Source organism: Megalops cyprinoides, chromosome 15 (assembly GCF_013368585.1).
Source record: "Megalops cyprinoides isolate fMegCyp1 chromosome 15, fMegCyp1.pri, whole genome shotgun sequence".
In the NCBI taxonomy this organism is placed as follows: domain Eukaryota; kingdom Metazoa; phylum Chordata; class Actinopteri; order Elopiformes; family Megalopidae; genus Megalops; species Megalops cyprinoides.
In genome coordinates, this window is record NC_050597.1 from 32,172,306 (window position 1) to 32,187,742 (window position 15,437).

Genomic DNA, 15,437 nt, shown 5'->3' on the forward strand with positions numbered 1-15,437 from the left:
TGGGATCCAGTCAGACAAGTCTGGACACTGCAGAACCTAGGCATAGCAGAAAAGCTGCATCTGAGAACCACTCCCTACTGAACACGCACACACATTTGAATGTACACCCACCACGCCGCTTCCTCTTGTTACGAGATGCATTTTCTGAGGTAAGAAAATGACCGCTTTAATGCTACAGGCAGGCTGTTCACTGCTGGTAGGGTTCATGATTTCATCTACACTGGAATGAAATGCTTTGGACATGGACATAATTTTCAGGATCACGCAATATGTCCTAGTTACTTTGCAAATGCTAGAATCCAAGTTGCTAGCAAGGCTACATTTTACAGAATTTAAAATGAATTTATCCTAACTGAATGAACAGATATCAATACTGTGTAATAATGCTTTCCATACCTGAAGTCAGATACATTACAATAAGATTTAACCACTTTTTCACCCAACAGGTTTCCACTTAGGAGACCAAACCCACACACTTACACGTGGGCAACTGACCACTACACCACATCTCCTCAGACCTTTCTCCTCCTCACACAAGCGCACAATAAAACACTCCCAGAAGAACCCAAGGTCATGATGACTAAGCTTACCCGATTCGTCCCATTATAGTGGCACTCCGACAACCGCAGCCGAGAGGGCCAAAGTGCATGCAGCAGAAACACTGCAAGAAAATTCCACACATGGCAGCCACCTTCCCATACACTCTGTTCCATTTTATTCAAAACCTCCTCGTGTGCTTCCACACAGTACTTCAAATGCTAAACAAACAGTTCCTCAATATACATTACCAAAGAGAAGGAGTAGCCAACATCCCAAGTTTCCAGACCTTCATACTTTTTTTGTTTTTCACATTAAAGTCTGTACTGCATAGAGACTTAGACATCACCACATACTCATGGGTAATGCCCACACATTATCAAAATACAAATGAATGGGAAACTAGGGTTACTTTATGGTAAACTATAAACAGTCAAAGAATATTCAGTTAATAAAAGTGCACTAAAATCAAGCTAATATTTAGGTGGATGTGTCAATGCTGGTCTGTTAAATGTCTGGTAAAATCATCCCAACACCCCACTGTGTGGATTTCCTCACAGAACTTACCTATATGGCTTTTTTATGTGATTACCCATCTCTCCTCTCCTCCCAAACAGCCCTATGCCTCATTCCCTATGGCTGCTCTCTGAAGAGCAGAAACACTGCTCAGAGTATCAGGGTAATACATTATCATACGTCATTGTATAGCTATTTAACTGACTTCATAATTATTATTTAATAATTATAGCTAGGGTCCTCATGTGCGCAGTGTGTGAGGTGCTTGCCACCCAGACAGGGTGCTACTTGATTTCACCGCAGTCAGTGATGACGATCTTCTTGGATGTGCTGCCATCGTGGGACCCGTACGACTCCACCATGCTGATGATGTCCATGCCCTCCTTGACGTAACCAAACACTACGTGCCGGTTGTCCAGCCTGAGAGAAACGGCACAGATGGCTGGTCAGTTCCATTGCAGAAACAAGTGAACACTCCTGTGTGGGTGTTTAAAAGGTAAGACTTGCTTAATCGTATCACTCATTAGTGGGATGTGTATACTATTCCACAAAAATAAACCAGGGAGGAAAGAACCAGCCTGCCCTGCCTGTCCTACCTTGCCTTTGCCACAGCTTGAGTTTGGAGACTGCAGACATAAATGTTGACTACTCTGTGGGTGGTCAAAAGGTAATACTTGCTTTAAGTTATAACTTAGCAGGAAATGTATATTAGATGAGATTCAAGCCCATTTGTTCTTCCAGCATACCATTCAGTTTTGGCAGTGCAGATGAAGAACTGGGAGCCATTTGTATTGGGTCCAGCATTTGCCATTGACAAAACACCTGAAAACAACAAGCCAATGCAAAGAATTAATCAAGATTAGCCAAACTAATAACTACACAGTGAGTTATAATACTTAATAATAAAAGGCTATTACTTTAAACCCTTTATTTTAGCATAGTCCTGTTTAGGGAAAGACATGTGATCGGCATACAGATATCAAAGATAGGCAGTGCTCATGGCCTCATATTAGGGAACTGGTGGTTAATTGGAAAAAGTAGGTCATTGTATTTGGGAGACAAAGATCATTCCTACACTAATTAGGGCGGCAGTGTAGCATAGTGGTTAAGGAGCACAACTCGTAACTGAAAGGTTGCCGGTTCGATCCCCGCTGGGACACTGCTGCTGTACACAATTGCCTCAGTAAATATCCAGCTGTATAAATGGATAACATTGTAAAGAACTGTAACCTATGTAAGTCGCTTTGGATAAAAGCGTCTGCTAAATGAATAAATATAATTATTAAGGCAATGGCGCCATCTAGTGGTGTACTTATTTTAACTTCTTTAAAACCTGTCACTTTTTTTACAGGATCAGTCTGTACAATTCAAAACAAACATCATTTCATCTTCATATTTTCACAATATATGTGTTCAACACAGCAGTGGTGTAATTTTCCAGTGATTTCTTTTTTTAAAGTCCCACTATTTATTCATACAAAACTATTTATTATAACTCCTCTGTTACTACTGGGGCTTGCTTCCACTGTTGCCCGCAATACACCGCTAAAATCAACTCTGTTGCATCACGTGTTAGCTCATGTAACTATAGCACCAAAGTCTTGCATTTTGTATAGTCCTCTTCTTTATGGCTAGTATCATTATTGCACTGACTTATACATGCTCACTGTTGTTGTTTTATTTCTTCATTTTATATGAACTATTGATCATGTGGCCTTATAATATGCATTCTTGGACATTTGCTTTCTTATGTGTGCCTGCCATATGAATTCATTTAAAAGCAAAAAAAGATGTAAAAATCCTCACATTCATACTACAGATAAAAGCACTATATCCTCAAAGTACCTTCTATAGCACTTTTCAGAATGCTGTATGTCATATAATGATTCCTACTACATGCAACACTGATGATTTGGTATCATCCCAGTTCTTTGGCTAAACCTTTTTGTATGCACTTTTTAAGTCACTCTGGATGAGAGCAAATGAGTAAATGTAACATTTACTTAACATTTTCTGATCAGTTCCATATATTGTTTTGTACACCATATTGTGCCTCTTGTAGTAGGCACTCAATGCATGACTGAGGAACAAATAAGAGAATAAAAGAAAAAAAGAAATACAGGTAAGCATGAAAGAAAGAGGGTAAAGTTACCAGGTCCTGTGTGCTTCAGCTTGAAGTTTTCATCTCGGAACTTTGGACCATAGATAGACTTTCCTCCAGTCCCGTTGTGATTAGTGAAATCTCCTCCCTGCAACCCCAAGGGTCAAAAACCATTCACAACAAATCTGCACGTCAGCATGAGTGCTCATGTTCTTTTGATGTTTTGCGCTGATTTTTCTGGCAGAGTTGAATAAATTACAGTACTAACTACTGCAGTACGCGACAGCAAGTCACAACAGTGCTGAATGCGTGGCCTGCACAACCCTGAAAACCAGACAACATTTAACAAGCACCTCTCCAAATTCTGAGTATGCACAATCTCAAAAGACAAGGCAAGACCAGTACCTGGCACATGAACTGTGGAATCACCCGGTGGAATATGGATCCTTTGTAGCCAAAGCCATGCTCTCCGGTACACAGAGCGCGGAAGTTCTCTGTGAAAAAACCAGGGCCCAGCTGTCACACACCACAAATTGACCACAGGTGTCACATTATGCATTTGGAATTCTTACCCAGATGTCCTTACCTGCTGTTTTGGGTACAACATCAGCATTCAACTGCAACAGAGAAGAGTAATTTCATTACTAAGGAAAAAACACAACAGCGGAAGAAATACAAAGTATTTTTAAAAGGCTGCATTATAATAAGCAGGCATGATGCTTGGCACTCAAATCATGATTATGATAAACACAAAAAGGTCACTCTGAGTGACTATAGACATTAGAATGGTAACCCAATTAATATCAAAATTGTAAAAAACAGGGTTAGGGCCACTATTTTTCCATTTAATTAATCATATTACATTAATATAGGTATGATGTTCTATTCACAGTGCAGCATTCAGGCACAGCAAATACAGAGAGGAATTATTGTTCTTGCAAAAGATACCTGTCAAAAGGTCTCTGGTGCCATATTCTAAACCCAGTACTCGCATGTTATTACCTACCAGCCAAACCTTCAGGCGGTGATGCTAGGGAAGTGTTGCTGCGGAGATACCAAACCAATCCCTTGCAAGGCTTGCTAACCCCTTGCTTAAAAATCCTATGAGACCTGTTAAATGGGTCATGCGTTTTATTAAACGTGCATTAATTGAATTTTTATTAAATACGGTGTTCATAGTCCTTAAGATAACTGAATTGCTGTCCCTTTTCGGACAAAAATAGCTAGCGGGCTAGCATTAGCACTTTCTCTAGGCCTCTGAATCAGTCTCGTCCAGTTAATGTTAGCTAACAGTTAGCTAGTTGGCTATATATATATAAGACAAAATGATACAGTGATGCTGCGGGATTAAAACTCTTTTGCCAGAGGCCTAACAAGCCACAATAATGCATAGTCGGCGATATACACTACAACCTGAACTACCTAGCAATCCTGGTCTCTCTCTTGAAGTGCATAGTTAGCGAACTAGCTCTAGCTAGATGGCCATGTAAACGAACTGGCCTGTAGCTTAACTTCGCTGTCCCCAAATATATCGTGCTACCTTTTTGGGATAACGATAAGCACTGTTACAGCTACAGTCGCTTTATGTAACTTTTTTTTACCTCGATTATGACTCTTCCAAGGAGCTCGTTGTCGGCTGTAATGTCCAAGTAAACAACCGGATTCCAAACTGGTCGGGAAAACGATCTGGTCGCAGCAATCGCCAGTGAACAATATTTAATTCGATTTTTCATCTGCAACATTGTAGTCATCTGTAACTGTACGTTCACACCGGAAGCGGCGAGAGCGTCAAAATTCTCTCTGGCCGCCCTTCCGACAACGCTGTCGAAGAAGTGGACGCTCTGACGTAGATAAAATAGGCGGCTACAAGTTCCTTTGGAATGCTTGGGCTTGCAAACGTTATTTAAAGGGGCCGTAAAGCAAACAAACGTGTCGACCGGTATCGTTGTGCCGACTGACCACAAGTAGGGTAGTTAACCTCATGAAATCTTTTAAATGTTAAGGCAAGAAATCGATCGATGAAGGAAAGAAATGAACAATTACAATTACATGTTTGGTAACAAAATAAACTAATTAAAAGCTATTTGTGTGGTGTGACTTTCGTATTGATGCTAAATGCTAATTCAAATTTCAACATGCAGTTTATAGGACACGTTTACTAGCCTTGGTCTTTAGTTAACTAGAACGTTAATTTGTGTGTAGCCTACATTAATTAAATAAAACCTCTCATCCATTGTGCTTGGGAACTAATGTTTGGTGGTAACAAAAGTTCACACCGTGTGTTCTTTAGAATTCTCTGGAGCAGAGTACTTATATTCCGATTGGTTGCCGCCGAACCGTGTCATAGCTCATTACCATAAAGTTGCCCAGACTTCAACTTTATTCTGACGCCCACACCGCCCAAGACGCGCCGCCAACGGTGATGCCGCTGCTCGCCGCCGAGAGACGCTGGCTCACATGGAAAATGAATGACTTCCGGTCGCTTTGACGCTCTCGCCGCTCCCGGTGTGAACGTAAGGTAAGGCTGCGTTAGTGATCTCAGATAAAATCGTTAGCTAGTAAATTTAGTCTTGTGTGAGACATGTTAATCCACCGTGTAGAAAGCTTTTGGCCGGGCTGCAGCCGTCTCTGGGACAGTTTATCCCTCGACTGCGTCAAGACGCCCACTCATTGGCGTAAACATCGACGGTGCAAACGGTGCTGAGCACCGTGGCTCAGAAGCTGTCAAGGGCCGATGTAGGAAGGCGATTTTTTGCTGCTTTACTACTGTACATGGGCCCTCTCGCGCATTGACCGTTTCACGCAGTCTTCAAAGTAACCATTCAACCATATAACTAAAATTACTTATAATTTTGATAGCTATATATATACCACCTTCCCACCTTGTGTAGGCTATAACATACAGTTTTGAGTCATAGCCTATTTTTATGTATTTTTATTTGTCTTTATTGAAATGTTGTGGTTGTGTGTGTGTGTCCGTACGTGTGTGTTAGTGATGTGCAGTTCGTGAACGAACGAATACTTTTGAACAAATCTTTTAGGTGAACTGTGTGTACTGAATCCCTAGTTTAAAAGATTCGTTCCTTCCTCTTTGCAAACATGCGCGTTGATTAGCTGGCATAGCGGCTATAACTCTCCCTCCAGTGGATATTAGATATGCGGTTTGTCCACGAAGCAGCCTATCACAAAACTGCATCAGCAGTACGTTCATGACGACAACTAGCCAATGGCTGAAATGCTAAAACTCTCGAAGCACCTCCCACTGGCCATCTCGGCACAGCTGACGATGTGGGACAATGCAAAAGATCCGGTGACTACGAAGACTCTAAACTCCACCTACTGATCTGATGGACAAGTTCCTCAGTTCGCCAGTTCGTTCGGACTCCGCAGATTCACTGACTATGAAGACCTGGAGACTAGCCTACGTGTTGCCAGAATCGCTAGTTCTCGCTTCCGTGACATTATTATAGGAATTAAAAACAATATTAAATATTATTTTGCTCATCTACCTGCAATATTATTTTATATTTATATTTTTACCAATGGCATATTTTAGGTGCATACAATGTATCGCAGTTCTTGTTTATCACAACTGCAATTTTACGTAGGCTACGATGTATTTAAGAAGAAGAAGACAAGAAGACAAGGGCAAGAAGAAATATTTGCACCGGGGCCAATCACAATTATGTTAGGCTACAGCGCCCACTAATCTATGGATTAAGGACACAGAGCAAACAGAGATAATTGACTGTGTGGGACAAGATAATTGAATCACACTCTCATATAATCATCGATCACCCACACTGTAGCAGATAATGTTTCATTATTTTGTTGCGGAAGAGGTGGGTGGCACTCAAGTGGTGTAAAATCTTGCTTCGCCTAAGGTTTTTGGTTTCTTTGGCCATAAAGTGCATCTTGCTGATGTGATGCAATGATTTAATTTTAAATGTTTTACAACTGAAAATAATTTCTGGTCCATCTGAATTCTGTATTGTGGTAGCTCCTGCGTAGAGTCACCATAAAAGTTGATGAATTTGCCGAAATTCACAATAGTCTATAATCAAAACATTCTTTGTAGTGTAATAAGATGGGGACTGTTTTTGTTGTATTAAAGTCACAAATCAGTCAGGTCTTGACTTTAAAATACCATCACTGTTACCCACCGCTACCAACTGATTACACCTTCTATTGAATATTTAAATTCTGAAATAATTGTACCTGTATTGCTGTTGTATATTTTTATACAAGTGTAGGTACTACCTACTACCTAGGTACATTCTACCTACGTAAATAGCCTACGACATACACTATATGGACAAAAGTATTTGGCCACACCTGTTTTTCAGGGTTTGGGCTAGGCCCCTTATCTCCAGTGAAGGGCAATCTTAATGCTTCAGCATACCAAGACATTTTGGACAATGCTATGCTTCCAACTTTGTGGCAACAGTTTGGGGAAGGCCCTTTTCTATTCCAACATGACTGTGCCCCAGTGCACAAAGCAAGGACTATAAAGACATGGTTTGATGAGATCAGTGTGGAAGAACTTGACTGGCCCGCACAGAGCCCTGACCTCAACCCCATAGAGCACCTTTGGGATGAATTGGAACGGAGATTGCGAGCCAGGCCTTCTCGTTCAACATCAGTGCCTGACCTGATAAATGCTCTACAGAATGAATGGGCACAAATCCCCACAGAAACACTCCAAAATCTTGTGGAAAGCCTTCCAAGAAGAGTGGAAGCTGTTATAGCTGCAAAAGGGGATCAACTCCATATTAAAGTATATGTATTTGAATACAATGTCATTACAATGTAATGATCAGGAGTCCGAATACTTTTGTCCATATAGCGAACTATCAACTGAAAAGTTTAAATAAAATCAGTTTAAATGAACACATGAACAACATGGTGCACGTTTCATCTGAATACATATTTATTAGATAAATATTAGGCTGCCACATCATCTAACTACATACAGTTTCGCAAGACTAAAAATCACAATTAGTTGTTTTTCTCTGACCAGTTTAGAATGTTATGTGATTGAGTTTCCATAAAATATACAACCAGAAAACGATGGCCATTTAAGCATGAATCATGTGTACCTTTCTAAATTTTCTGCGTGATCGTATCAAAAAGAATACAAAGTATGGATCTGCTCACAATCTCTTGAAAACATACCTGTCTCTCTCCTCTGTACCTCATCTTTCAGCCAGAACTTTTTGTATTACTGTTTTTCTGTAGTACCTTAAATACACAGGTGATGGACTATTACATGTAGGCTAATATTACACTTAAAGTAAAACAAGACTCTTGTTCTTTTTTCAGTCTTAACATATGACATAACTGAACAAATGCAGAGATATTCCACTGACACTTAAAAAACAAGATTCATTTCCCTGCATAAATATCACCTCTGACAGGGGGTTGCAAGCCTTTAGAATTCTAAATAAAAAATGCACGTTCCCATTGGGAAATTAATACTTTCCCATCGACACATCTCTATCTGTCATTTACATCTGTACAAGCATCACTGGTGTCACCCACCCCAGTGGCCTTCATGGGTCCTGCATGGGCTGTCATGGAAATGGCTTATCTCTGTAGGTATACCGACGTAACAGACTACATCAAATAGCGAAAAAGTGATAGAAATAAAGTGCTAGTGAATTTTTTTTGAAAGACCCATCAAATAACGCAACTTCCAATCATTATACCCACACCAATTAAGCTATTTTAACCATGTTCTTCATTTCTTGATTTGGGAGTACAAATTGCTTTCAAAATGATTTAAAATAGTTTTCAAGAGTTAATTTTACACTATCACACAGTGTGAAACACTAGGACACTTTAACAAAAAAATCTGATATTGACATGGCACTTTTCATTTACATAACTACCACTGATCTTCCGTCCAAATAATGCTAAAATATTCATTCTTTGAAACATATATAATTAAATCTTGTTTGAAACACTAAGATTGCCTCCAAAACTGTATTCTGTGATGGGAACCAGCATACCTTTGGATCACCTTTCTACAAAGGTAATTCAGTTCATTCCACTACTGTAATGGGGATAATGGAATCAGAAACATTACTAAAATGCTACAAAAAAGACAACAAACAGCTGATGAAAGTGACAATTCATTGGATTGACTTTTGTACAGAAGAGGCCTCAAGTGATGGTGTCTTGCTGGAGATTTACTGGACAAAAAGTGCATGACGGACAGACAACCAATCATGATAATGATTAATATCATCTTAGTCAAAACTAAAATATCAACAGAAGTATTTACAATAATGTAAAAAAAAAAAAAAACTGCATTTTCAACAGCCTTCCTGCTGAAACAAAAAAAGATGACAGGACAAAAACAGTCCCAGCATAGCTACTGGAAATAAAAATTCCTCCAGAGATCTGAAAATATCTACATAGAAATACAGGAAACAATCATTTATTTCTTCAAAAGCACTGAGTTTTGTTTCAATACTATTAAAATAAGAGTAGCTTGCCCATCCAACCCTCCTAAATTATAATACCCTTTTGCCACTGTCGGGTTTAGACAAGGCTTGCTTGGTATGGCTCCACTATTTTTTTTTCACTAAATCTAAATTTTTTGTGATGCTGAATCTAATGCATAATTGTGCAGAATTCTAATCCCATATGTTATCTGGTGCTAACAGATAACATATGGGATTATGGGCGGCAGTGTAGCATAGTGGTTAAGGAGCAGGTCTCGTGACCGAAAGGTTGCCAGTTCGATCCCCGCTGGGACACTGCTGCTGTACCCTTGGGCAAGGTACTTAACCCACTATTGCCTCAGTAAATATCCAGCTGTATAAATGGATAACATTGTGAAGAACTGTAACCTATGTAAGTCGCTTTGGATAAAAGCATCTGCCAAATGAATAAATGTAAATGTAAAACATGACTCCACACAGGCCAGGGGTAGTGATATAGCATGGCAATGCTACACCTGTCATTGTCATTTAAGAAGAAATGTTACAGCTCTATACTTCAGAAAGCGAGCTAAATTGCTACTGAAAGATTATCCAACCAGAACTACCTGTAACTTCTCAAACATCATTTTATCCTCTAGCAATATACAGTGCATTCGGAAAGCATTCAGACCCCTTCACTTTTTTCACATTTTGGTGTATGTTGCAGTCTTATGCTAAAATCGTTTAAAGTCATTTTTTTCCTCATCAGTCTACACTACATACCACATAATGACAAAGTGAAAGCAGGATTTTAGAAATTTTTGCAAATTTATTAAAAATAAGAAACTGAAACAACACACTGACATAAGTATTCAGACCCTTTGCTATGGCACTTGAAATTTAGCTCAGTTGCATCCCATTTCTCTTGATCATCTTCGAGATGTTTCTACACCTTGATTGGAGTCTACCTGTGGTAAATTCCATTGATTGGACATGATTTGGAAAGGCACACACCTGTCTATATAAGGTCTCTCAGCTGACAGTGCATATCAGAGCAAAAACCAAGCCATGAGGTTGAAGGAACTGCTTGCAGAGCTCAGAGACAGGATTGTGTCAAGGCACAGATCTGGGGAAGGTTACAAAAACATTTTTTTGCTGCATTGACGGTTCCCAAGAGCACAGTTGCCTCCATAATTCTTAAATGGAAGAAGTCTGGAACAACTATGACTCTTCCTAAAACTGGCTGCCTGGCTAAACTGAGCAATCAGGGGTGAAGGGCCTTGGTAAGAGAGGTGACCAAGAACCTGATGGTCACTCTGGCTGAGCTCCAGAGATCCTGTGTGGAGATGGGAGAAACTTCCAGAAGGACAACCATCACTGCAACACTCCATCGATCTGGGTCTTATGGCAGAGTGGCCAGACAGCCTTAGTAAAGGCACATGAAAGCCCACTTGGAGTTTGCAAAAAAGCTCCTAAAGGACTGTCAGACTGAGAAACAAGATTCTCTGGTCTCTTGACCTCAATTCTAAGCGTCATGTCTGGAGCAAACCAGGCACCGCTCATCACCTGCGCAATACCATCCCAATGGTGAAGCACGGTGGTGGCAGCATCCTGTTATGGGGTGTTTTTCAGCGGCAGGGACTGGGAAACTGGTCAGGGTTGAGGGAAAGCTGAACGGAGCAAATTACAGAGATATCCTTCATGAGAACCTGCTCCAGAGCGCTCAGGACCTCAGACTGGACTGAAGGTAGACCTTCCAACAGGGCAGTGACCCTAAGCGCACAGCTAAGACAATGCAGGAGTGGCTTAGGGACAACTCTGTGAATGTCCTTGAGTGGCCCAGCCAGAGCCCGGACTTGAACCCAATTGAACATCTCTGGAGAGACCTGAAAATGGCTGTCCACCGACGGTCCCCATCCAACCTGAGAGAGGTTAAGAGGATCTGCAGAGAAGAATGGCAGAAAATACCCAAATCCGGGTGTGTAAAGCTTGTCGCTTGTCATATCCAAGAAGACTCGAGGCTGTAATCACTGCCAAAGGTACTTCGACTAAGTACTGAGTTAAGGGTCTGAATACTTATGTCAATGTTATATTTCAATTTTTTATTTTTAATAAATTTGCAAAAATTTCTAAAATCCTGTTTTTGCTTTGTCATTATTGGGTACTGAGTGTAGATTGCTGAGGAAAAAAATGAATTTAAACAATTTCAGCATAAGGCTGCAATATAAGATGTGAAAAATGTGAATGGGTCTGAATACTTTCTGAATGCACTATAGGTGTGTGATATCTCTAGCTATTGATAGCTGCACTTGAACTTTACTGACAAAGTAGGGGCATATGTATTTCGCATCATTCATAATAAAAATACAACTATTTGTAATTTTTTCTCGATAGCTAGCTAGCTACCCAAATTAACATTTACAAGGATAAAGCTCTAGAATCTTGTCCTCCTTGGAAGTGTCTTACCAGGGCATTTTCATCCATCCACTTCTCTTCAAATGTGTGTGATATATGACAGCCGAGGTGCAGCATTGGAAAAGTGACTTTGATGTAACCCATTTGCTGTTGAAACACAGACAGCTTGGCCCGAATGAGTGCTACTAGGTTCCAACAGTGGGACAGGACTGTAAAACTTTGGTAATACAGATCAACAACATAATTCACTTGCGGGACATATGCACAATGGTAAAACAAGAAATAAAATAATTATAAAAAACATTTACAAAACAACACATCCTACATATGAGAAAGCCCTTTCATGAGGAAAAACATGTTCAAAACAATACGAATTCAATGAAAACAGGATAACAAAATTGCTACGGTTAAAAGTAAAACGGGTCTGTTTGTAGTACCACTAAACAGGGGCAAGATTGGCACACATGCACATGTTATACCATCCACTGTATGCAACCAAGGAGGGAAATGGATGCACAAAATGGTGGCACAAGGCCCATGCAGGAGACACGCACAAGATACACGCTTCAGTGCAACACAGTGATTCAGACTCCCACAACAAAAGCCACCTATTACTCTGTTTTTTTTAACCCATGCCCATTTCCCTCTTCTGTCCAGGAGGAGATACTGCAGCTTGACTGAGGAGCAGCCTTTGCACGTCAGTTTCGGAATGAAATGCACGGTAGAAAATACCAACCAGGTACTGTATGCAGTGGAGTAGGGGGAGCTGGGTGAATTAATGTACCCCTGGTCTCAAAATATCAAAATCCCACATTATGCACTCTCAAAAACCCACCTGCCCTTCAAAAACCTACCTGTGCCATGGATACATATGTAAAAATAATTTTCTCTATTTTATTTCATATGATGAAAGTGTTATCCTGAATTTCAAAAATAAAATATGAAAAAAGCACCTGTTGGAGAATAATGGATTTCTCCAGTATCTGTGTGAAGATGGGTTGACACTGGAATCGTTATTAAAGTCCCTTTCTGTGTGCCATGTTGACGTAAGGCCCCACTGATTGTGTTGCAAGTGCTCCTCCTCTGAGTAGGATCCTGTTTCCTCTTCTTAGTTTGATCTATTAGTTTCCTCTTCTTAGTTTGATATATTGTGCTTTGCACTAGTGCTCTACAGACAAACATCTCTATTATCCAGCTGGGGGGAAAACCATGATCTGGGAAGCCTGTTTCATAGCTGGGAAGAGCAAAGCTGAAAGGGATTACAGACACTGGCCAGAATGGGAAGATTTTTTTTTTTTTTCATTTCTTAAAAGAAAAACAAAATGAGACCTTAAAAATGCTACAGCACTTCTGGCGTTTACACAGAAGACCAAATGACTTGTAAATAAACTGATAGCTGCATAGTTTGAATGTATCACTTAGTAACAGCCAACCAAGCGGTCTCATCTGTGTGTTTATAGTGTCTTTCAGTCTGAACTGCAGAACAAAACCCTTAAAAGAAGTAGAAGGACTGTTTTTTTTCTGTGTGTTGTGTCATGCTCCAGTCCTGGCTCACCCTAGGTCAGTGGAGCAAAAATCTTGGTTTTGAGGGGGGTGTGTGTGTGTGTGGGGGGGGGGGGGGGGTTGTCAGTTGAGGTCAGTTGTTTTCAAAGAGGGAGAGAAGGTCATCGTTGCCATTGCTAGGGAGATCAGGAGGATCCAGGTAGGACAGCAAGTCATCTGGATTTGTGAGTTCTGGAAGGAGCTGTCGAAGACAGAGTCTGATTAACAGCAGAAAACATTCAGGGGAGGAAGCCATAGGTCAAAAACTCTGTCACTTTCCAAACATTGTGACATTATTCCAGGAATGGGTTAAAGGGTCACATTATGAATTATGTGATTTTGATGTAACCCATTTGCTGTTGTGACACAAATCCTAAATATACTGTAAATGATAACCATGAGAATAAAAATGACTGATTTGAGTCCATTCATTGCATGGACAATAACATCTTATTGTGTCAATGGAAGTCATTTAGATGACCCAGTCATATAGGGGACCTTTGTTAAGACAAGTTAATAGTCTTCTTCTCTTTTCTGTGAGTGAAAGAAAGTGACTGACACATTGCCTGATCAACAACTACAACTATTGCCTACAACTATCCTATAATTTAACTGAATTGCATTAGCTGTGTTTTCATTGCAAATCCTGTATCAAAATGCCAAAGAGAACAGAGGCATCACACATCAAATTACGCCCCCCCCCATAGACTTTATCACTGTATTGTTGGTGCATCCATATTCGGCGTCAATTTTGCTCTCCCATTACTAAGATGTGTGGCTAACTTCACCAGAAGTGGCCCTAATAGCTGTGTATTTGTAATTGCACATGCTCTGGTATAGTGTAACTATGGTGTACCTACAGGCATTTACACAGCAATTTACAATTGTTTAACCCCTGCATGATTCCACCCTGTATCACAACCACAATGATAGATGCACAGTTGGTACTAAGTACAATATAGTACCTGTGAGTGTGTAGAGTCAATGCAAAGGCATTAGGGGTGCTTGGTGCACTTTGCAGTGGGTCTGAGGAGTGTCTTTGAGAGAGATGGCTGTCGATCTGACTGATATAATGGTTGTGTGTGACGGCAAAATATGATGGACTATAGGGAACCATGTTGTGAGCCAACAACATGACGCACACACTTACATCCAAGGAAGGTTCTGGCATGTCCGGGGCACCCTGTCCTCCGGCCTGACCTTTCATGGAGGAGCTGGGGTTAAAGGTCAGATCACCATGTGAGTGACTGTTGGAGGCAGGCTGCGGGAGCGGCGACTGGCAGGAGGGCTGCAGGGGGCCACCATGGTGCAGCGGCTGCCCTGATTGGTTGCCAGGGTGAGTGGGAGGGACATGCATGGAGCTGTGGAGCTGGTTGGAGCCGGCGGGGTGTGGCATCTGAAGGGGAAGTAGACAAGGGAGCATGAGGCCCTGACCAGCCTCCAGGGGGGCGCCAAACCACTCCAGTGAACCCCCACACACCAGGGTGCTGCCAACCCATAATTAAAATGAAAGGTATGTGTCACATACCAAACACTGAATATTTGGGATAGCTGCCCAGGGAGGTAATTTAAACCAATCCCTCCCAGTGCCAATTCTAGTTTAAATTATAGCTCTACGTTCTTGAAAAGTAAAAACATCAGATCTGTTGGCGTTTGTTTATTGTTTCCTTCATGGTCTTCATCAGAGAAAGGTTATAATAAGAGCTGCTAATGGCAGCACTGTGCCCAGGTTTGGCACCAGGAAAAAACACAGAGGGGTGCAACTGCAATCCACGGGATGCACAAAAAGTCATAAATACTATGTAGACATTGGGATACAAGAGAAAGGGGATACAAGAGGTGCACTGAGGTTCATCTGGGGGTGCAATGCACCCCTAAGCACCCACATAGTGCCGGGC

The 15,437-nt window shown here is 40.9% G+C and overlaps 2 protein-coding genes across 5 annotated transcripts in view; both read right to left on the reverse strand.

The window, feature by feature from the left end:
• Positions 1-692: 692 nt before the first annotated feature.
• LOC118790054 (peptidyl-prolyl cis-trans isomerase A-like) lies at positions 693-4,990 on the reverse strand. The gene is made up of 6 exons (XM_036546858.1): positions 4,756-4,990; positions 3,741-3,771; positions 3,560-3,648; positions 3,206-3,302; positions 1,800-1,875; positions 693-1,473 (listed from the first exon to the last, which is right to left on the reverse strand). Exons 1-6 carry the CDS (start codon positions 4,903-4,905, stop codon positions 1,338-1,340), a joined length of 579 nt encoding a protein of 192 aa, XP_036402751.1. The 5' UTR covers positions 4,906-4,990; the 3' UTR covers positions 693-1,337.
• An 8,620-nt stretch (positions 4,991-13,610) lies between these two features.
• Positions 13,611-15,437, reverse strand: part of zmiz1a (zinc finger, MIZ-type containing 1a) — a 191,807-nt gene continuing 189,980 nt past the window's right edge. For all 4 annotated transcript variants that reach the window (XM_036547494.1, XM_036547491.1, XM_036547492.1 and 1 more), the window contains 2 exons: positions 14,690-14,935; positions 13,611-13,741 (listed from right to left, as the gene is read on the reverse strand). In XM_036547494.1, the coding sequence (XP_036403387.1) occupies positions 13,634-13,741; positions 14,690-14,935 (354 nt within the window). In that variant the 3' untranslated portion in view covers positions 13,611-13,633. The remainder of the gene's footprint in view (positions 13,742-14,689; positions 14,936-15,437) is intronic.

Bases quoted from the DNA above. Each gene is read 5' to 3' on its own strand.
- LOC118790054 (XM_036546858.1), bottom strand. From the start codon at position 4,905: ATGACTACAATGTTGCAGATGAAAAATCGAATTAAATATTGTTCACTG. The intron at 1,876-3,205 runs GTAACTTTACCC...TGTTGTTTTCAG, and splicing joins GCTGAAGCACACAGGACCTG to GTGTTTTGTCAATGGCAAAT. The intron at 1,474-1,799 runs GTATGCTGGAAG...CGTTTCTCTCAG, and splicing joins TGCACTGCCAAAACTGAATG to GCTGGACAACCGGCACGTAG.